The following is a 23,834-nucleotide window of genomic DNA, read 5'->3' on the forward strand; positions in this document are numbered from 1 at the left end:
ATAATAACTAACCACTGGATCTTGTGCGGAGGATCTGTTGTAGAAAAGCATACAGATCAAATCAGGTGTCATCCTACACACTCTGCTTTGCGTATTAATTATTGTCCAGTTTGATGGAGGCCTCACTGTATACGTGGCTCTCTGAGATCCGCCTGTGCGTTGTGTTTTTCTTGTATCTATGCGACGCTTAGCTTCCTGGGGACTGGCTTGTCCAGCTTTAGGATTCAAATGGCAGGTCCGAGGATTGCGTCGGCAAATCAAACACACTTGTGGAACAGAGGAAATCTTCTTTTCGGAGGAGCATGTATTATGGATGGACTTAAGAGATTAGACGGGGAGCTGCTTTACCTGCAGTGGACGCTGCTTGTCCCGGCTCTTTGGAGATTTCAGGCCACTGCCTGGTTGCTGCAAGAGTAATTGCCTCGCTGCTTGTAGGGCCTGGGAAGAAAAGAACACAAAGACAAAAGACAGTGTGAAAAAAGAGGGAGAAAGAAAGATGGGGAGGAGGGGATGAAAAGACTAAATAAACTATTAGATTTCCTGGGTCCGACAGCGGAGATAATTCACATTTTCAGAGACAAAACAGTCATCTCTGAGTGAAAACCGGTCAAATGTCACCTGCTATTTTGCGCAACACATTCCGACGTGGTTCACACAACGCTGGAGATACGTTTTAGAAACAATTCACAGAGCTGTGATCAAGAAGAAGGTGGATGGGGGGCGGGGGGGGGGGGGGGTTGAACAAAAAAAAAAGAAGAAGAAAAAAGACTGAGCGTCAGTAGAATTGACCTGTCTAGTGTGTGCTCAACTGAAATACCCACTTCTCTCGGCAAATTACCACCACATTTGCATATTCATAATATCAATTTGAAGTATAGGCAGCGCCATGTGAAGTGTCCCTGGGAGCTGTAATTAAAGTTGACAAAATCAACATCAGATTTAGAGTGAATTAACTAGCAGCCCAGGTTTCACACTATGCATTAAGGATGCTCATGAGCAAGGGATGGGTGATAGACGGATAGAAACATGGGGCAGGTACATAGAGAAAGAAAGAGAGACCTTTCGCTGTCTGATGGAATTAGCTCACAGCTGTTTACACACGGAGGGGGGGGGAAAGAAAATTTCTAAAATTCACATTTGTAAATTGTAAAATTTGTCATCAACACCATTTGATGTGTTTGCCAGACATGGAGATGATACGGATCAGAGAGGCTGGGATGTGGCGTAATTTATTTCTCTGGGGTTTGATGGGATTTAAGATCCCCTCCCGCCTGGTTGTGTGTGCTGAATGTGCGCGAGGAGCGAGCTCCGGCTTCACAGGTACGACGGCAGCTGGGCTAGCAGCTTCACTACGATTCTTCAAGAGCAGATGGATGAAAGAGTCTGGCAGAAAAGAACATTGTGCACAGCTGCTACTACTGCTGCTGCTGCTGCTCCACACAGCCGTACGCCTTGTATTCTTCAGGCCCACGAGCATCAAGTGGGAGAGGAGAAACACACACACGCACACAACACAACACAACAACTTCACAGGTGTTTCCTCTTTTTTTTTGATGAAAAAAGAAGGGGACGAGTGAGGGAAAGCAAAAAAAATAATAAATAAATAAATAAAAACTCAGATGGAGAGTGACACTTCCTCAGAAAAAAGGGGTGCTCATTTTATTTTCTGGTGCTTGCCAGTATCCATGACAACAGCTGCCTTGACAGGGCGTGCATATGGCGCAGCCCTGCCAGCTGGTGGGAACAATGTTTGAACTAGTACATTGAGATCCTGAGCAAACAAGACGAGAAGACGGGGGGAGAGAGAGAGAGAGAAAAAAAAATAAGGAGGAGGAGGAGAAAAAAAGTTGCCATGTCTTAACCCCTCAGGGAACGCAGCCACCTCCTGATCAATTATGAAAAGACAGAGCTGGGGAGGGGGATGCTTGACGAGGTGGTGGTGGTGGTGCAGGGGAGTGGGGCGGGGCGAGGGGGGGTCTGTCAGTCTGTCTGGGCGCTCAGGAGGAGCCAGGCTTTCTGAACTAAAGTAAACAAACACATTACACTGGCACTGGGTCCTAACTGCATTGATCTGTCTCCTTGGTAAGAGGAGCCTAGTCGCCACCGGTTAATGTGTGTGTGTGTGTGTGTGTGTGTGTGTGTGTGTGTGTGTGTGGGAGTAATGTGACATCTGTAAGCTGAGCCAAGGCTTTTCTTCAGCACACACACACACACACACACACAACACCTGCAGCAGACGGGCACGCCGCAGCCGCATGGCGCTTGGTTGTGTGTGTACTGTTTCAAAATGGACGGAGAGTCAAACAATGCTCGACATTTGGCTTCCTTTCACTGGAGGAAAAAGACAAAACAAATTCCTTGAAAGCAGCCAATCGCTTCGCTAATTAAAACACGGGGCCTAATTAATCTCCCATGATTGGTGAATCAAAGTAATTATAAGCTTTATTGAGTCCTTGCGCACAGCGGGCTGCTCTATGAGCGCAGACCAAGGTAGCTGTCAGGAGGAAATGTTTGTCCATGTGTGAATCAATAACGACTCGCTATGTTATATCCAAAGTCAAGAGAGCCATGCGATATATTACACACGGTCAGGAGTACAAAGAAAGAGATGTTTTTAACTGCACTTCCAATATCCATGCCGGGTAAATATCGAGGGAGGTGCGGATATGAGAGGTGACACACAGGGGTGAAGCAAAGAGATCAACTACAAGCGGCTTATTAGAAAAGAAGTCTGCTCAGACTGCATAAAGAGTACTTCTCCAAACATAACAAAGACCATATCAACACCGGCCTAACTTTTCCAGAGTGGCTCGTCAGGCCTGAAACTACCTGTCACTTCCTCGGTGGAAGTGGGGTTAGCCATTTTTCAAAGAATCTGTGACGGTGTGGAAGGTAAGAGGGAGAGAGAGAGAGAGAGAAAATAAAAAAATAAATAAAAAGTCCTGTCCGCTCACTTACACTGGCTCCGAGTATTCAGCCATTACAGTAAAAAGCACCAATTTGTGCCACCCACTTTCCACTCCACAGAGATGGCAAAGCTGGAGCTCATCTCAAAGCACACAAAAAGCACAACATGCCAAGGAAAGTCATCAAAAGTTTGCTGAAGAGCTGCCGGAGCGGGACACAAAAACACAGTGCAGGCGCACCGCCTATTTAACCTGCGTTGCTATGCAAGAAAAAATTGCAACCTCGGTCTATTAATGCGCACATTGTATAAACAGCACAATGTGACACATTCTTCAGAATGAGAGAGCAAGCCAGACTGAGAGAGAGAGAGAGAGAAAGAGAAAGAGAGCCAGGCCCCGCTATATAAATAACAAGGCACTCAGAGGCATATTTGATGTTGATATCCATCACTGAGGTTGGAAAAGAGGAAAGAAAAAAAAAGAAAAATAAGAGGGAAAATAACACACAGAGCGACCAAGACCGCGGGGACACGGGGATCCTTATGAAAATAAGATTCAGCCCAAATGGATCTGGTGTAATTGGTTTCAGATAGTGAGGTCAGGAGAAAGGCGATACAGGCAACTATTATGCGAAACGGACTGAGAAACAAGAATGTTTACACAGGCATTCCTCTGCTACATTAATAGGCATGCAGAGATCACTGGAGAGGGAGAAAGGGACAGAGTGAGAAGAGACTGACAGAGAGGGGGAAAACACACATATCAGCCATCCATTCATCCCTCCTTCCCACTATCCCCCAGTCTCCCAGCCCCAGTGTTTAGACTTTATACAGAGCAGGGTAATAAGGAACACCTTTCACAATGCACCTTTGTAAGGAGCATGCAAAGATCTTAAACAAGCATGAAATACATTAGCAAGCCCTGCAATACTGGGCCAAACCATTACAAATCTCCAGATTGCTTATTTGCACACATGGCGGGTGGGAGTGGGAGTGTGGGGGGGGGGGATGCGTGCAAGAAATAAGCCATCCATCCAGGGATGTCACTCTTTCAAATCCACCTGGAGCATGCACGAGAGGCGGCCATGACATTGGAATTGGATGTTACCGAGGGGCTGTGACATTGTGCTTGGACAGCGCGGATCGCCTCGTGGCGTAGGTCACATTGGGAGCCGTTGTTATGAGGAGATATAGCCCATATTGCACTGATGACACTGGTGTGAAATAAAGCTGCCCTCAACAGGTGTGTCTTCACAACACGGTGGCCTCCGAGTAATGGGTTGCGTCGGGGTAACACAGTCTTACTGGTGTGCAGAGCAGATGTTTTGTTGTGTGTGTGTATGTGTATGTGTTTGTTCTGGGGAGTAAAGGGCTGCTCTTCAACACCAGGCTGTAGGCCAGAACAACTCCAGTCATGCTAACAGCTTTGACAACTCCCACACACACACACACACACACACATCAGCAGGCTTATCTGTCTTCGCTTCCAGGAAACACAGACGGGGAAAGAGGGGGAACGGAAAAAGTGTGACACTTTATTCAAGCTGGAGGGAGTCGCATGCCACGGAAAACAAGGCACAAACAGTTTAAGCTGAACAAACAAACATGGCTGATTGTACTGAGGCTGCTGGCCCGCTGGCGGGGGAGATACGCGCTGACACTCCACACCAAAATATTTACACCCTATCTTCTTATATGAGTGGATTCAGGGCAGATGGATGGATGGATACGGATTTTGGAGGGCTGGTTGGAGAGGAATAGACAAATGAGAAGAGAAGGGGAGAAGGATAAGTTGCCCCATGCAAAAGTGGGGCACCGAGTTTGTGAAAACAAGCAATGTGCGACCAGGGAACGTCGTGGGAACAGCAGAGGAACCCTAAACTGGCTTCACGTACATAGCAGAATGGACGCAGCTGGATGGCGCTGAGATGACAAAGACTGCCCTGACACAGGAGTTCAATCGCACTGGCAACACAGTGTGCGTCTATCAGAGCTAAAATCTGTGAGGATCTTTGAAAACTCAAATTAACACTCCCTAGATTATTATGTTTCTTATAAATCAGGTATATGTGCATCAGGCTCTAGGGTTGCCATTAATCCCCTTTATCTTAAGAAACTCGACCACAGGAGAAGAGGGACTCCGATCCTTTTATAAAAGGTCAGAACTGGTGATGACGCACCGGGGCCTCGACAATGGCTCCAGACTCCTCTATCTCCTCCACAAACCCACACAGACAATACACACCTGGTCACTTCAGCTGGGTTGAGTACTCGGAAAGGGACTGAGAGAAGATTTAAAAGCAAAGGGAATTGCTGAACGCTGAAGCTAATGTGGAAGTGCCTATCAAAGAAATATTTTTTGCTTTAAAAAAGGGTGCATTTACTTGACTGACAAGTATATGAAAATATCAAAATCAGCCACGGGTCAGCTTCACCCAGCCTCCCCCCTCTCCTATGACTCAACTTTACGTTGTCCGGCTCCAATAACTGCTCGCAAAGCAGCACGTGAGCCCCCCAGAATGCAGTTCCCCCAACAGAAAACCTATGTGTGATATCTCAGACGGTGCTCTCATGAGAAAATAGAACGAAGGACAGAAACCAGAGAGAAAGAATGAAGGGAGAAAAGGGGAATCCGGAAAGTATGTAGGAGTAATGAGCATTTTAATGTATGACTCAATAAATCAACAGTCTGCAGTGGACGAGGGAGGGAGAGGTCCATGGAGAATCTGCTCGGGCCTCAGGATGGAGGTAAAAGCTATCCAGCAGAACAATGGGCTCCTGTGTCCCACGCTGATACCTCTATCTCAGTGTTTTCAGCTACTTCAGCTTCCACTGACTCTACATATAAAGCAGTTCTTCCGAAAATGAAAATATGTCTTGTGTTCATTTGCTGTTGTGGGCTCTTTTTTTGTGTGTGTTCTAAAGTGGATAATAGGTGTTTGGGAAGAAAACCTTACGTATTGATTGCTTGCTCTCTTCAACTCCCTTTCCACCTCTTCACTGCACTTTCAATTCAACTCGACTTCTTTCTCTCTCCACCTCCCTCCGCCTCCTCATAGCTCATATCACATTATTCATTTCTTCCTCTCATCCTTCTGTCTCTCTTACCCCTCTCTCCCACGTCTCTCACCCCTTGTTTATTGATTCTCTAGATTAAGAATTCCTTGGGTGGAGGATTGTAACACACAAGCATCAAATTATTTTGGGGTGTGCTTATTTGCCTTTCCCTTGCATCTATTTGGCCTGTGTCTGTAGACAATTATGCCTACCCAGCCTCAGACTCAGGTGCTAATAATGAAGGACAAATAGAATCATATGTGTAAACTTCCCCCACTGATGAAAATTTATATTAACTTTCTGCCACAGTAAACAGAGCTGCATAGCTACACCCTCCCGGGAGGATTGACGAGATGAATTTGCTCGCTCCTACCCCAGGAAGAAAGCTGGCGTCGGAGAGAGAAAAGTGGTGTCGGCGGCGGTGGGAGGGGCTTGGGGATGTCGAGCTCCATTGTGTAACCTCGCATTACATTTTGCCCATATACGTAAACAAAACACGGGTCTCTTTTGCCTATCACGGATAAAGTGTGTGTTTAAGTCTGTGAGAGGGAGTTGAATATATGTGCATATGTGCCGATATATGTATGCGTCTGCTGAGACGTCGGGAGGCCGCTCCAGCAATAACAACACAGTGTTCTGTGCAAACACAATATTCTATCTGTTTAAGCAAGGGAGAGTAATTGTTTACAGCTACTTAAAAATCAAAGAAACATACACGCACATGCACACAAAAATCATTTTGCCAATTTTTTAAATCAGGTTAGAAAGACCTGACAATACTTATTTCCAAAATAATCTGACATATGTGTCGTGGCTTAAAATACTGAATGCTTGCTTATCGGCCTATTAGTCATACAGATGTCAGAACTGGTTCTGTTCTTCAGCCATTTTTCTGTCCATTGTCTCAGCCCATCTCCTCCATGCCTCATTACTTCAATTCATGTTACCCCACACCGCTCCCATTGCCCCGTCTCTGCTGCTGGCTGGAGCAAAGTCTTCACTCTGACTTGTGCTGTATATCGCTACCTTTAGATAAGGTGACGGTTCCCTCAGCAACGCTCTTTATCTACTGATGCCTTTAGAGCCCGACGACTGAGAGCTACCAACAAAATACTATAAAAAAGAGACAGAGAGAAGGTATTTGTGTGGGTGGAAGAAGGGAGGTGTGTGTGTGTGTTTGTTTGAGGTGGGCAGTGTGTGTGTGTGTGTGGTCAAGTGTTCTCTTTGGCATGAGGTATGAGTATTCTACTGTGCAGCCCCCCCACCCCCACACACACACACACACACAAAAAACACAAATACACACATTCTCTCTCTCTAACACACTTTTTCTCTCGCCTGAAGCGCTTGATTTCCCCTTCAGGTGATTATGATCCCTCTCTTTTTCACAGTTCCAGGCGAGTGGAGGTCAGACAGCGGGATGAATACCTGATATGAAATGTTGCATTCGGGCCAGTCGTAGTTCATTTGGAAAAGGGGCTGAGCCAAGCGGAAAAACTGCAATTGTGGGATGAGAAGAAGACCTCAATTGCTTAGACATATAGCTGCTTATAAATACATAGTACACTTAATAGCTTTACACTCACACATTGTAAGTGTAAGTGAACATTGTGATATTATGGAGTAACATGCTGCAACAGCGTACTGGGAATATGACAGTGTGACACAATAAAAAAAACACAGCTGTAAATTAGGGCTTTCTCCCCATTCTTGCCAGCGGATCAGACACAGAATTAAGTTGTTTTTCATAGAGCTCGTGTCTGCGTTTGTTGACAAGGCCTTATTAAGAGGCTCCCACTCCAAAAACATGGCCAGAGGCGACGAGCAATCTGACAGTGGCACCAGACAACAAGCCGCGGAAGAGCTTGTTTTGTGCAGAATGCCAATACCAATAGAGGCGGTAGAAAAGATGAATGTGCTGACACAAATGTGTGCATACGCGCACAAAACATAAAGACCGGGGCCCATAGTGGTAAATAAAAGATTGCTGCGTCCTGGCTAGGTAAACTGCATTTAAGTGTGTTTACCCTCCATTAAACCACTGATGAATCACATATACACTCAAAGCCTACAGGGCAACACAAAACAATGATTAAGGAAAACAGGAAAGCTACCGAGCTTCACTGTCATCTATATTTATACCAACCAAGATTGACTAAAAAAAAAAGAAAAGAAAAAAGGGGGCTGATGTAATTTAAAATCCACACAAGCCGAGCCCCGTGTGCCTGCTTTGTGCGCGTGTGTCCATCAGATCCCGTCTTGGGGGCTCTGCTGTTGCGGGTCAATAGTATGAGTGTCTGTCTGTCTCGTCTTAGCCGAGCTCAGGTTAAGTGCTGAGTCTAATTGTTACTCTGTTGTTCTGGGGTCGATGAGAGAGCACCCTGACCTTAGCTGTAAAACGACCTCACCTCACCCGCTGCATAGCGACAGCTTGATCTCTCCCGCAGCTGTGTGTGACACACACTTAACCAAACGTATTCTGCAAATAGGACATTCTCCGATACGTTCCTTCTTCAGACAATTATTTTAAGCTTATAGATAGCCATTAACAGTCACACAACTGTTTATGGCTTTACATAATGGCCATTACACAGTTTAAACAAGTGTATGCGGCTGCTCTGTCTTGCCATCAGCCCTAAGTCACCGCAATGAGAATTGCTCCCCATTGACGGGTGGCGTACCTTTCAATGAGCGCTGCACTTCCCCCGAAAGATCATCTCAATAAATAGCCACTACATCTGCCTGTGGAGGGGCCGACGGGTGGCTCACGCTCACTCCCCCTTCTCCTCTCTCAGTCGCTTTGCTTATGTAACACCTATCTTTTCCTGAGCTGCTCCTCCTCCCTTTCTTCCCTCCACCCTGCATGGTACCTTGGTGGTTGTCTTGTGAATATTCCAATTACAGCGATGTGTGTTTGACCTTTAAGTGAGCTGTAGAAGATATGGTTATCTGCCTTCCTCTCTGACACCCAGCGTCTATCAATCAGTGTTCCACCCCACCACCACCACCCTCACCAGAACAGGCTGCTAGACGCTGTGTTTGTGTGTGTGTGTGTGTGTGTGTGTGTGTGTGTGTGTGTGTGTGTGTGTGTTTCTGAGAGAAAGAGAAGGCGAGAGGGTAGCTATCACAAGAGAGAGGCTTGGAGAGTCCCAGTGATAGAAAACAGAAAAAATGCAAAAAGGTTTTTGTGTGAATACATAAATGTATACCGCGTACACACAAACAGAGACAGAGAGAGAGAGAGAGAGAGAGAGAGAGAGAAGGGGGGAGAGAGAGATGTTAAACATTTTTTTTCTTTAATCTCCCACCAGCCTGACTGAGCTTTACTTCCATAAACAAAGCCTTTTCCAACAGCATCCTATATCACGCTTCTAAGAGCAAGCAGGCGCGAGCACAGTCATACTTCTTTAGTTTCATTCTTGCTCCCCACCCTGTTCCAAAGGGCTAATCTACATCTTTCATTGAATCAAGAATGGAAATTCACAAGAAATGCTTCTTTTTCAATTTCATGCTGAAGTAGCTCAAGTTAGTAGATGTAATTTCTCCTAACAAGAATATGTATCACTCTGTCGCACACTTAGTTTGTCTATGTGAGGAGAAAGGGCCTCTTTTCAAGCATTTCTTTTTTTTTTTCTTCCCTTGGGCCTTGATAAATGTGCCAAAAGCATGATCACTCCCTTCACGGCACTCCGTACAAGGACAGAACAATTACTGTGGTTATTAAGAAAATAAAACCTCTGGTTGAAATTTGTATGAAAGATAAATGACATATCATTTAGGACTGCAGTCAAGGCATTACACAATTAAGTTTGGGCTATGCCAAGAGGGGGGTGGGGGTTTGTTTTACACATATTGCAGGGACTTCAACTTCTAAAATCAGAGAATTAGTTGGCACTCCACTAACACAAAGAATATGTTGAAAGTGAAAAGAAAAACATGCCATTTTCAGGGAATTTGAATTTCAGGGACGTTTTTTTCCCCTCTCTCTGACATAAAAGCCCGGGAAAGTCTAATGATGACCAAAAACTCCCGTCAAACCATTTGAAGTTTTTGTGCAAATTATGATTATCAGGTTCACACCGAATTGGATGATGAAGTCCAAACAGGTGGAAAGGAATGCGTGAAAAAAAAAATAGTATCGCTGAAACAATACCACGCATGGCCAAGCCACCAGGCTAATGTATATTTATCATGTAAACTTCTGATAAATGCATACGCAGAAACAATCAAATCTCGGGGTTTCAATTGGAAGATTTTGCACCATGGGCTCAAGCGTGAAACCAATATCAGCTTAGTGTCTAGTCAAGCTTGAAGTGCTGCGCCTAGCCCACAAAGCATGCTCTGCATATGCTCATGGGCGTCGCTTCTATCGGGGTGGAACAAGCAGCTTTCCAGTGCTATCACTGATCAGTTGGTGCCAGTTAAGTCCCACAGTGTGGGTAAATAAGCAGTGGTTATGCCCTGATGAGGAATGGCAGGCCGCTTGAGCGGGACCACCGGCCGGAGAGCGGCGGGCCCGTCTATCTCTGCTGCAAAGGAGTCCTGGAGTGACTTCCATCATTAACCTCGGGCTGGAGTACATCTTATCCTCTGCATCTGCCCCCAAACAAAATGTTCAGCTTACTCTCCCAAAAGGGCTTGATTTTGTTTTTCATAAATCCAGATTTGACCATATTTTTAGATTTTATATATGCCAAACTGCTTGCTCTATTACCCCACATTTAAAAATGTATATATAAAAGATATATAAATATATATACAGTGAATAGTGTGTCTGACATTGTAACAAAAGTTGAAAACGATCCAGATGACAGCAAAGTGAGGGCCTGACCTTGGCTGATACACAATAAAAGCCAGCAGCCTCAGCTCTAAAGCCTGGAGTGAAGAGAGCCAAAGCCAGCGCTAAGTGACATGTCAGTCAGTTCGCCTGTTTGGAGCCTTCAATTCCCCACGGCCTGAGCTTATTTACTGCATTTGTATGAAAAGCTGTGAAGAGGAGAGGGGCTGAGAGCCCGGCTGGCTCTCTTACATACGTTATACAGTGTTTTGAGGCGATGCGTCAAAAAGCATCCCCCCCCCCATTGCAGCCTGGTAAGCGTTACAACTACAAACAACTTGGGGAGGAGGATCGAGCCATTTATATATTCAAAAATGGGTCAGGGATGAAGGTAATCGGAGCAACAGAGAGTGTTAACAAGCGGGGAGAAGAAAAAAGAAGAAGAAATAAATGGATGATACCTGGAATCTGTTAGTGGAGATTCCGGGCGCATTAGAGGAAGAGAGCACAGGTGACATTAAAGATGCCACTACCTTTCGCTAGTCATCTTCTTAAACCAGATTTTAATATTAGTTGGCGAAGGGGAGGAGGGGGTGTACACACAACAAACCATCGGGAATGCGTTTCAGAGTCTGATTTGTTACTATTCATGGCTAAAGCGGAGAGGAACTGTAATACTAGACATGCTTGTTAAATTCACAACACTCCAAAGCTGCCTTCTAGCAAATCCTGTCTTTTGGTTGTCAGCTTAAGACCGCCCGGCATATGCATATGTAGGATTTTTAAGCTCTGTTAAATGGATAGTGGTGTCGCGGCCTATCAAATGACTATAAGCCACTTGCCTTTTTTTTTGGGGGGGGGGGGGGGGAAGGAACCATTTACAGAAAAAAAAAAGCAGACAGCAATGAGTTACCTTGCATGCATCTGAAAGCAGCCCCCTCCATACATGTTTTCTCTACCCCCCCCCCCCCAACCCCCCCCCCCCCCCCCCCCCTGTTAACTCCACATTAGAGGAAAAACAGAGCCATTTACACGTGTATTTTCAGGCTGTGGGTGACAGTAACACTCCACCCCGCCGTATTAACGACGGGCACTCTGTTTAAGCCAACAACAGGGGAGTGGCAACAAACAATGACAGAATGCCTGTTCTCGATTGTGAGGCCAAGAAAGATGATGCGCCATTCACCACCGAGGCAGCTCGCAAATTAATTATCGCGCCGAGTATTGAGCTGGAGCAATCGCTCTGTGTCCGCTCCGGGTATGTGCAGGTGTGTGTTTGTACGAGTGTGTATGCATGCCTCCATATGTGTTTGTCTGAGTGGACTTATAGATCCAGTGCCATTTATTTCCCAGAGCTGGAGCGGGGGGGGGGCAGTTAGGGAGGCGTAAAAGGAAATGAGTTGTGAAGTGGCCATTGATCCTGGCCTGCATGAGGTTGGCTTGAGACTGCAGGACTATTGGCCACAGTGTGTGCTTCTGAATGGTTGCCTCTTATTTATACCGAGATGGTTAACCCTGACCCAGTTCATTTATCACTGGGCTAATGCGCTACACGGGGGAAAAAAGGAAAAGAAGAAGAAAAAGAAGACCTAATCCAGATTGAATGATGTCAACTGGCTTCCATTACATTTATTTATCATTGGAATCTATGAAAATGTTTATCTACATGCACTTTCTGTTTTACTACAAATTTTATGGCATTGGGATGAAAAAAAAAGAAAACTTACCACAGCAAGTGACCTCTGTGGCATTGATCTGATAGCCTGTAACCACACACACACAAACTCTCTCTCACTCACACACACACACACGACAGGTAGCGTGTATTTTCTAAAAGGTGCTGACCCTCGACTTGTAGACCACACTGCCTCCTCCACAGCTCCCGACTGCTTGAGCATAAAATAGCCATAAGTATTTATGTCCGGCACATTTCACTCTGTCTATCTCTCTCATCCTCTCTTCCTTATTCCTCTATTGCTCTCTCTATCTCTCTCTCTCCCCCTTGGTCCCTTTCTCCTCGCCTCCCTTTCAAGCCCTGTAGCTTGACATTTCGCCATGCTCTCAGGGGACTCGGGTGCGAAATGGAGTTACTGGGAGAGCGCCACTGTAAATTCCAGGAGGCCACATGTAATGTGTCTTAAACATAGATGGACAGCCCGGGTTTCGAGGAGCTGAAGAATGAGACGGAGGAGAGAAAAAAAAGGGAGTAAAGGGGAGACAGAGGGAGAGGCGGAGGAAGAAGTGGCGTCTATACAGATAATAGAATAATACTGTGTTTTGTCTGGGGAAGGGTGGGCAAACAGTAGCTCTTCTGTCATTCACACCTTATATCTTTAGTGTCATCGCAGAGGGGGGAACTACAGGCCTATATATCACAGGCCTGTATGTACTATTCTGTAGGGACTGTCTGCCGATACACAGGCTGGAAATAAAAAGAAGGATGGCTTTCATTGTAAATAAGTCAGACACAAGGATTGCAAGGGAAGAGCTGTCTTTTCACTGAAAGAGGGAAATAATTTTTAAAAGACATACAGTACATGCTGCTTCCTAACGCTCCTCTAGCCTTTACAGAAAGCCCTTATCTTCCCACAGATGATGACGGTTAACAAAAGGCTCCTTTATGAAATCGTTCATATTTCAGCGGAGGTCTGTCTCCTGTCCGGAGAGGTGATTGATGCATCAGGCCAAGGCCAGTGTCTTATTTACACAGTTGAGTGGGGCAATCTCCGGCCTGAAAGATAAACCTAATGAGCTTCTTTGTGTAAGTGTGCAAATGAGAGACACCATCCTCCCTCCCTCCTTCCCCTTTCCATCCAAAAGGGACAGTCTGGGTGATTAGGCCTTTAAATTATGCTCAAGGGCAAAGCCCAGATTTGCATTTTAGGGGTGTGTGTGTGTGTGTGTGTGTGTGCATCGTGTGTGTGTGTGCGTGTGTGTGTGTTTGAGTGCGTCTCAAATATGTTACGGAGAGAGAAAAACAGGGAGGCAGGTAAAGGGCACGGAGAGAGAGAGAGAGAGATGCTTGAGGTTTGCTTGTGAGGGGTGATGGGTGAACATTGGGTGTCAGTATCTTAAGCCTTTAACGACACTTAACAACAAAGTCGGGTTGTTAAAAGAGGGAGGTGAGCTCACGTGTGTGAGCGTGCACACACACCTACCTACACACACACACACACACACACACACAGACAGTCATTTTGTCCTTTGTCTGCGGGGTAACTTTCTCCCTAATGGCTTTCATTTTGGGGAGAATTTAATTTACCCCTAAACCCTAAATATTACCCATCACTCGCTGTCATATTTCTCATCCCCTCTATTTCCTCCAGCTAAACAACGAGGAAGGCAGGTTAATTGCTGTCACTCTCAAGTTGGACCACTGCCTAGCTCTCGTATAGCGACAGGGGGTAGCCTGGAAGTAAGATGGCACCTCTGCGCACTTATTGTAATTTATGTCAAAATGCTGCAGTCATTTAAATGGGGGCGAATGGTTTGCATTTTGCTGCATCATGTGCCTCAGGAAAAACGCCGCAATGCAAACCTAACCCGTTTACCGACATGTCGGCCTCTGCAACCATCTTGTGTAAAGTGCATTTTTGGCCAAAAGCAAAGAAATAATAACTAAAGATTCCAATTCTGTAAAGCGGCCTTTTTCTCATCATGTCTTAGTTTAATGAGTCGGTGATCTGGATGAGGAGCAGGTTGTAGTAGACAGAAGAAGGGGTCTTTGGTTAAAGCCCCTGACCGGGCCACAGAAGATAAGCCAGAGCCTCCATCTTGCTCTGAATATCAATGCACTACAGTAGTGAGCCCATTTAGAGGGGGCAGTGGTCCTGACTATCGGCTCATCAATCCCACTGATAACCCTGGCAGGATTAAGTCTACAGACCACTGTAATCAACTAACAGCCTCATTATGGGACATTATGGTATAGATCCAAAGATCAATGCATAGCTCTCGTGTACATACATAGCAGCATATAATATTAAAACATAAAACTACTAGATACCACGGCCAATGATAAATTGATGGGTAATGTGTGCTCAGCACAATTTTCCTTTTTTTTGCGCTTCATTTTTTTTTTCTTCTTTCATAGTGATCATTTTAGCATAGTAATTAGGGCTGAGCAACATTCATCATTTGCTCTGATACATATCTGCAGCTGGCAAATTGCAATCAGATACAGTTGGTATCTAATCTGTGATCTCAAATCAAATTAGGTCTATTTAGACAACCTTGGGAATGGGGTGATGAAACCCTGGCAGAAATTAGGGGCTGGAAATTCAATTGTGACACAACGGTTATCATGCAGATACATGGATAACAGAGTGTGTGGCTTCTTTTTTTAACGTTGAGCACGATGACCTGTATACACAATATTTCAGATTGTATGTACAGGATTTGCAATAAAATAAATGCTCTATTTGATTTGAGGAAAAAAGTATCAATATTTGAATATGGAAAGATTGCTCCTGTGACTTCAGTCTTGATCTGTGTCCTATACGCATGTTGGCCGAATCGGAGGCGACGAGACCTTAAGATGCTGCTTTTCTAATTATAGCTGCAGGTGGTATTTTGGAGCAGCTAGGTAATGGCACAACCCACAGGGACAGTGGAGAATTCATCAGTGCTTATTATTAATCATCCCCCCAGCAGCGTGATGAGAGACTGGAGCTTTTATACCCACTGGACCACTCAATGTCATCCCAAATACGGATGGAAAATTACACCCAACAGCCTCCCTTCAAAATGGACTCAGAGCAGATGTGGACTGGAATTTTTTAGCTGCACACAGGTGAAAAAATAAAAAAAAAGGACAAGAAAAGTGCAAGGATGGATGGACGCATGAATATATACGACCACACAAATGCACGCTTCATACACACACACACACACACACACTTGTTCACTTATACACACACACACCTGCCAGCATCACCATCTTCAGATGAGCACACTAACAACTGCAAAATAGCACAGCTCTGTGCGGACAAATGCATAAAAGAACTCCATATTTTGTTGGACTGCACTCTCTCACTCACTCACTCACTCTCTCTCTCTCTCCAAAGAGATGCAGTGTGAGCACGCCACAGGAAGTGTGTGTGAAGTTAACAGCACAGGGCCCCTGTTTTAAAAAGCCTCCAGAGACCTGTTAGCTGGACTGCTCATTTCAATGTGTCCGTCTGTAGGTCGGGCCGGCCTCTTTACAAGGCTCACACTGTCATACGACTGCCCCCCAACCCCCCCCACCACTACGATACGTCCATCTCAGACTTAACTGGACACTTTATGCTGACGTCGCTTTTCTCTCTCATTGCTGTGGCCCGGTTCATTTTTATTTTATTTTTTTAACGACACAGCTTTGTTGAGTTAACATTTTACATGCGCACATACACTTTTCTCTGCTTATGCCAATACCCATAATCATGTTAGATCTCCAAATGTGTAAATACAATTATTTACACTTATTTTATTTTACAGCATTTCAATTGAAAAGGACAAAATATTAAAATATAATCTCGAACAATGCAAACAATTATTTTTACAGGACAATGTAACTCTATTTTCTAGTGCAATGTAACGCTTTAAAGTCCTATGGTACAACAGTTGAACATCATCTTGTTATCCGGCTCTCTATCTCTTTCTATTTCACCCTCTCTATCTGCAGAGAGTATCAACACAGATAGAAAGCAGTCCTCGTCCCAACACCTTCAAATGTAAAAGAGTGATGACTGAGAGGGGGAGAATTGACCCCAATCAGGTGAGTGTGTACAGGAAGAATGAGTGGAGATAAATGGGGGGCCAAGGCCACAGTACTGTGATGCCGCCGCAGCCACCAGCAGGACCGCTGGGGTTGCGCTGTGGATGGAGGATGGGTGTTGAGTTGGAATGGGGGGGGGGGGAGGGGGGAATGGAAGAGGTGGCGAGTCGGGGGTTGCCTGCGGGACATGCTTCATTTTGCCACACCAAATACCTCCCCTGTGCGCACACACAGATGCAGACACGCACAGAAACACGCCGCCGTCTATTATATTGCCCCCCCCCCCGACCACCACACTGACCACAGGCTTTCAGCTGCCTCCAAATTTACACACACACACACACACACACACACACACGCACGGACGCATTCAAATACCCATCAAACGAAAAGGACAAGCGCGCATCATTACAAACCCGCGGTGTTGTCCCCCATCCACCCTAAAGCATGGCCCTCTGACCTCATCTCCCACTGCTCTTTTGGCGAACTGTCAAAGCCATCATTCACCGTGAAAAGACACGAGAGACACTTGACTCCTCTACTCTGCTGGCGACTGACTTTCACAACTCCCTCCACCCTCCTCCACCTCCACCACCACCAACTCTAACACCCCCCTGCAGTTCATTCACCCTCAACTTGCTCGGATGGAGAAGAATAGAGCCGGTACAATAAAACATGGATATAAAAACATTTTTAAAGAGAGAGATAAAGAGATTGAAAACAGAGCATCACATATTTGCCGATACCATGAATATCCAACAGAAGAGAATAATACTAGCGAGTCAGTCAGAGAATTAATAATCTCACAGTGAGGTTTAAAAGAAAATCAAAATGACTTTCTAGTTGTGGGAACTGCATGCAAATAGGTCTTTTTAAAAGTGTCCCGGTCAAAGGTTTCTCTGCCGCTGGTGGGTCTGTGGATAGAGTGTCTGTATGTGTGTGTGTGAGCCTCCAACTAGTGCCGAGTTAGGAGGCCCTCTGGTGGATACAGCGCTGCCATGACACACACACACACACACACACACTCACACGACTCAAACGGGTCCGTACGATGCTCCAACGAACACATTCTTTCCCTTTCTCTGTCTATCTCCTGCTTCTTCTCACCGACACACACGCACACACACACACACACACACACACACACACACACACACACACACACACACACACACACTAACTCCAACATGGTTGCTGCAACATGCTCTCTATAAATACGACTAAAAATGCCAAAGCAAAAGATACACAACCAACTAAAAACAGTCACTGCAAAACATTGTCATCACTCCACAGGCAAAAGCTTCAGGCAAAACATGCTGACAGCGAAACAAACCAACGTGAAAATTTACCAACAACACAAACAGCCGAGTAAGTAAACAATGTTTTTTTTTTCCCCTAAAAACAAACATGAAAAAACACAACAAAATATTTCATTGTGTCTATGTAGAAAAGCCCAGCGCTGCCTGAGCAGAGAAGAGTGTGAGAGCGAGGGGAAAGCAGAGTGAGAGAGAGAGAGAGAGAGAGACAGAGAACGGCAGAGAGACGAGACGGGGGAGAAACACAACTTACCTGCTGTTGTTGCAGATGCAGCAGCTCGACTGTGCTTACTTCGCTGCTCATGTCACCAGCGCTTGATCTCCCATCTCTACTGCCAGCCTCTAATTGGCTGCTGCTTAGGGTGCTCATTCCATTTTGACTCATTGAACTGTTGCTTATTGTCTCTCTGGCCGACTCCTGCATCATCATGATTTAAAACCTAGAAGTGATTAAGAGGCACCGGTTAGGGCTCTTCTAGTTACAATTCCCCCCTTTTTTCCTTTTTTTTTACGCTTCCATTATCAAGCCCTCAGTCCCCCACTGCAAATTAAAGCATTTAAAGAAGAGGGAGGGAGAAAAGAGAAGAGGGGGGGGGAGGGGGGGGGGGGTTCAGGAGGAGCAATTATGCATTCATTGTGTAAATGAAGCAATACAAAGAGATGCACGTCCTGGTTCTATTTAAAATGGGAGGGGTAATGTGGCAAATGTTTTTTATCCATATAAATGTGGGCATACATCTAAGCATCTGGATTTAAGAAGAAAAAAAAAGTTTTATTATTTTTGTCATCATTATATATAATAAAAAAACATTTGTAGAAAATGTAGACATAGAAATATGCCTGCGCCGTTATGTGATTCACAAATGAGCATATGCTTAATTCCTAATATCTCCCTCACACTTTAGGACAGCCAGGCTACACAGACAGACAAACAGAAGCACGGGCACTCGTAAAATATTTGACGTCTTGGGGCTGTCCGATTTTTAGTGTGTCGCATCTGAATGAGTTGCCTAATGACGCAAAGCTAATCATGCAAAATTAAAATTTGGTGGCGGGGAGGAGGAGGAGGAAGAGGAGGAGGAGGAGGTGGCACCAAATCACATGGTGCAGGGCTGGTGATGAACACTATAATGGGTTTGTCATCTGCGCTGTGGCTAAATAAAATCACAGGTTTCCATAGGGGCACGATGCTCGTATGTCATCCGTTGGGTTGATTCCTTTATCCACTCGTCTTTAATCAAACCTGATATATTCATTTATTTAGTGATATGTTTATTTATTTTTAAAAATTATCCACTCAACGGGACACAATTAAACCGAGCTGCAATCAAAGTTTATAGAGGGGTATCTAAGACTATCTATGCAAGACAACGATGTTTTAAATAAATATAAGTTATGGAATTAATTATTTTGGCATCTAATAGATATGTAAAACTGGTGAAAGAGGGAGAAAAAAACAGGGGGAAGAAGAGGAAAAATCTATCACGAATATCACTAATGATTGTGCTAAAAACAGCATAAATTATGCATATTACCTCCTCTCTCTCCAGTAATAAATGTTTTATCATTTTCTCCTGCATTTAATGTTCTGCACCTTCACTGGGGCATAGAGGAGCCCCAACAACAGTCGACATTATCACAATAAATAAATGACACTCAGACCCAACAAAATGCAACTCAGAATGCATCCCACAATCATGGATGCCTTCTCTATTCGCAAAATAATTATTTATAATGCTGTATAAATTGATATTTGAGACAATTCGTATTTTAAAAAGAGGGTACAAAAAACTTTCACTACCTTGTGGAGGACGTTCCGTGCAACCCAGTGCCAGCTAATCCACATGCATGCAACAAAAGATGGACGAATGGTGATTATGGTTGTGTGTGTGCGCATGTGAGCATTTGTGCCCAGCCCACAAGGTACCATGTGTATTCTTTGGCCAGTAAATACCGTTTTTAATAGAAGTGTGTACACGTCCTTCCCTGTGTCTGCGAGTGTGTGTGAGTGTGTGTGTGTTTGACGAGGGGCAGATACAGGACAGGCCTTAAAGGATGTCCACCGCCAGGATAAACAGGATCCAAGCGGGGAGAACAAACAGGACTGAGCTGTTACACAGAGCAGGGCGACAGCTGCCCGGGACACAAGTAAATAGGGAAGAGGCCAGGACAAGGCGTGCTTGTGAACAAACAGGCCCCTGTTAAACACCGCACCGCTCACTACTGATGGAGAGAGACACAGAAAAAAGACAGAGAGACAGAGAGAGAGAGAGAGAGAGAGGAGCAGAGAGAGAGGGAGGGGGGTGACGGAGAGAGACAGATGAAAAGAATGAGAGTGAAAGAGAGAGAAAAGGAGAGTGGGTGGGAGGGAGGAAGGTGGCGGTGGTGGAGGTGGGAGGGGGAGACTGGCACAATGTGACAACCAATCCGGTGATGAATCTCAGCATAAGAAACTCAAGGCTGCAGCCGAGATCAGCCGGCTAATAAGTATTCAAATTAGGCATAAATTTTACATGCCCAATGTTTAAAATATTCAGAGAAAGACTGTCTGATTGCCTTTACTACAATTTTATGAACATTCTAATGGAGCCTGGATATCTCTTCTTTTTTTTTTTTCTCGCTTTCTTTCTTGGAACGGCGATGGATGCGCAGAAAACTTGAAGATATACGAGACAAGGAAATAAGGATTTTTTAATAACATCTGAATGCAATCCACTACGGAAATCCCAGGAAGATTGCGAATTGAATGTGCTCTTAATGCACTTGCACGTGATTATTAAAACACTAATATGATAAAAAGAAAAAGGGATTAAAAAAAAAGAAGAAAATAAATTAGACATCACAGCTTGAGGACAAAAAAATAAAACCTGGAGACATAATTTGAATTTAATACACAAACAATAAAAGCCCAAACACCCGGCTTAATCTCGGTGCCATAATCTTCTCACCCTCCTCCAAAATAAAATGGTGGCAATATGTCTAACAGCAACATAATGATAATGCAGATATATGCAAAGTATATTCGCAGAGATCAGATGGTGCTTTAACCTTAATGACAGCGGTGAGATAAATTAATTAGCCATCTAAAGGCGGCATTCAAATCTGCCAATTAGAATGTCAATTAGAAACACAGCCAGGCTGCAATGATGAGCGGGCGACCGAGCTGCGGCTCCGACTGCGGGGGTGATGGAACTGTCACACACACACACACACACACACACACAATACTCGAGACAGATAGTGACAATACTCGGCACCTGAGGGTGTGACTGTATGCATGTGTGTAACTATATATATTATATATGTGTGTGTGTGTCTATACCACAGGACCACGATGCCCTGTGCCCTCTCCCTGAGGGATACCAGCCCTGACCATGTCCTAAACCAACTGGGTCGGAAGAAGCCCCGGCACCCCCCCAGCTACAATATCGACCAGGGGGCCCTCACTCGGATCTGCGGCGGCTTCAATGCTGCATGAGTGAGGCTGCCGGCTTGCCAGCACGTGTGTTTGACATCCCAGAAATTGCCGGTGTCCTGCGTCTCAACACACCCACTATTTGATGCTATTTCCTCAAGCCATAATCTTCCAATGAGGGAGAACCTATACCACTTATTAGCGTTGAGAGGAAAAACAGAGGAAGCCTGTTATTGCCTTGGCAATACGCTGGTGATTCTGTAGATGTACGGCAACGGGAAGGAAGATGATAGTGATACTAAATGTTTAGGTTGTGGAGAGATAGTGAGAGACGGAGATAACTCGTCTGCACTCTCTAAATTTACTGTCGTCAAAAAGATCGCCGATGGCTTTAACTTTTCTATTAAGGTGGAGGCACAATAGAAAGAAAGGCATTTCCAGATGAAGGAAAGAAAGACACAGACAGGCACTATATTTGCAAAAGCTTCAGACCAACTCCAGCTTTTGTCTCATTCCTTGTGCAACCATAGCCCTTGCTTGCTATTCCTCTTCAGCTTGAGCAAATATTTACTCTCCACATCTTGCACTTCACAAATCTGTCTCTTCCATCAGGTACGGGATCTGAGAAACTGTCCTGACGACGTATTTGGCCCAGAGATTGAGAGAATTTCTCCTCTATCTTCCGAGAAGTGACACAGCAAAGGTGTAAGGAGAATTCAGCCTTCTGTTGCCTCAAACGAGTACTCTCTCTCTCTCTCTCTCTCTCTCTCTCTCTCACATACACACACCTATCATTAAAGGGAAAAGAAGCAGCCCTCCATCTTTGTTTGCTAGCTCTAAAAGCCCTTAATGTAGCCTCATTACCTGCCCTGTCTCCCGCTCTATCATGTGCAGTAAACACACACTATGACACTGGCCATCCATCTCGTGGGAATACACAGCTGTCTGCTGTGCTCCAACACTGTCTGGGGAACACGGGGGAATTTCACACACACACACACACACACACACACACACACACACTGAACTATCCATTTTCAATGTTAGTATGTTCTCCACTGTGTCTCGATCGAGAACACTGATCCATTCCCTCATTTAATATGCATGAGTTGCAAAAAAAAATTATATATATATATATATATATATATATATATATATATATATTGTAAAAAAAAAGGAAAAGAGTGACCTGTAAATCTGTGATCCCCGACGTCTGTTCATTCTCTCTCAGTTCGCATTTCAGGTGGCTGGCTGGAATTCTTTTGGTTTGTGAGATCAAAATAAAAAAAATAAAATAATAGAAATTACATTTCACAGTCTGCTGACTCCTCACAGCTCTCTGATCAAGTCGAGATATGGTTACCATTTTAAATAATAACAGATTCTGTGCTTGAGTGAAATTAATTCATCATTGCCATACGTAACTATGCATACAAAATAAAATAAGTAAATGGGCAAGGGCAAGGGCTCACATACCCAATACTTCAGATTGCTTAATAAATCAAAATGCCACATATGTGCTGACGAAAAAAAAAAAGAGAGAGCAAAGAAGTTTAAAATAACTTAATCAAAAACTGCTTGGCATGACATACATGTTTGCCTTGAAATCACCATTGATTATGATCATATGTTTGTTTTTACTGGGTGTGTACTGTAATTTCTTCTGGTTGCCAGTTGTCACAGCAAAGGGAGACCACATGCAGTTTATTACAGCCTCAAGCTGGGAGTTTGGAGTCGGAGGTGGAAAAAAACCGACCACTTGGAGAGCTACGTTCGACACAACCCAGTCCCGCAGATTAAGTAAGGGCTGCCGTGCCTTAGAATTAAAAGCTTCCTTTTTGGCACTAAAAGGCCACCATAAAAGAGCATTAATGACTACTTCTTATAAACCTGTGTATGGTAATGGTTTCTGCTCTCAGATAGAGGAATTTCAAAAGTGTTTCAACGGTGAATGAAGATTGCTTTGGAAAAAAAAAAAAGAAAGGGGGCTGAAGAAATCATATTTACAAAATCAGGAATGGGGCCAAATGAAAAGAGATGAATATGAATAATGGACTTTTCGGGATTAACATTATTCAAAGCAACAGAATCAAATGTGGTTATCTCCTGTCCAATGAGCCCTACACATTGAGAAAACCTCAGTCATATTTCAATTCTTCACTTGAGCTGACAATAAATCGTAGTTCTGTGATAGGAGACATTCAGTCAAGAATGTTCAGAACTTAATTCTCTTCTATTTACAATAAGGAGATGAGACAGAATAAGATAAAAGACAGACTATTTGCCACAGTGTGTGAGTGTCCCTGAATGGAGTGGGAGTGTGTGTCAGAGTCAGTGTTTGTGGAGTACAGAAAGGGAATAGAAATGACAAAGAGAACCAGAGGAAAGTGTGTAAAGTGCATGTTCAATTGTACAGTCTGCACAATGTCTTCTTCGAATCAAATGCAAGAGGCACTCATGAATAGTGTGCATGATACGATGTTAACACAAATACATTTTATATGAATACAACCAGCTCTGGAATACAACAAACCAGTTGTTGTCCATGGCCTATCCAAATACTACTAACAAAAATAAATTTAAAAAAAGCACATGGTAGGCCGACA

At 44.4% G+C, this 23,834-nt stretch overlaps 1 protein-coding gene across 1 annotated transcript in view; it reads right to left on the minus strand.

Annotated features, from left to right (window-relative positions):
* The window catches only part of foxp2 (forkhead box P2), a 90,534-nt gene that overhangs the window by 39,876 nt on the left and 26,824 nt on the right, over positions 1 to 23,834 (minus strand). Inside the window, exons 3-4 of the mRNA XM_034526833.1 lie at positions 18,067 to 18,253; positions 349 to 438 (exon numbers count right to left, since the gene is read on the minus strand). Coding sequence (XP_034382724.1) covers positions 349 to 438; positions 18,067 to 18,243 — 267 coding nt within the window. The 5' untranslated portion in view covers positions 18,244 to 18,253. The remainder of the gene's footprint in view (positions 1 to 348; positions 439 to 18,066; positions 18,254 to 23,834) is intronic.

The sequence above is a fragment of the Cyclopterus lumpus genome, chromosome 23, assembly GCF_009769545.1.
Source record: "Cyclopterus lumpus isolate fCycLum1 chromosome 23, fCycLum1.pri, whole genome shotgun sequence".
Lineage (NCBI taxonomy): Eukaryota > Metazoa > Chordata > Actinopteri > Perciformes > Cyclopteridae > Cyclopterus > Cyclopterus lumpus.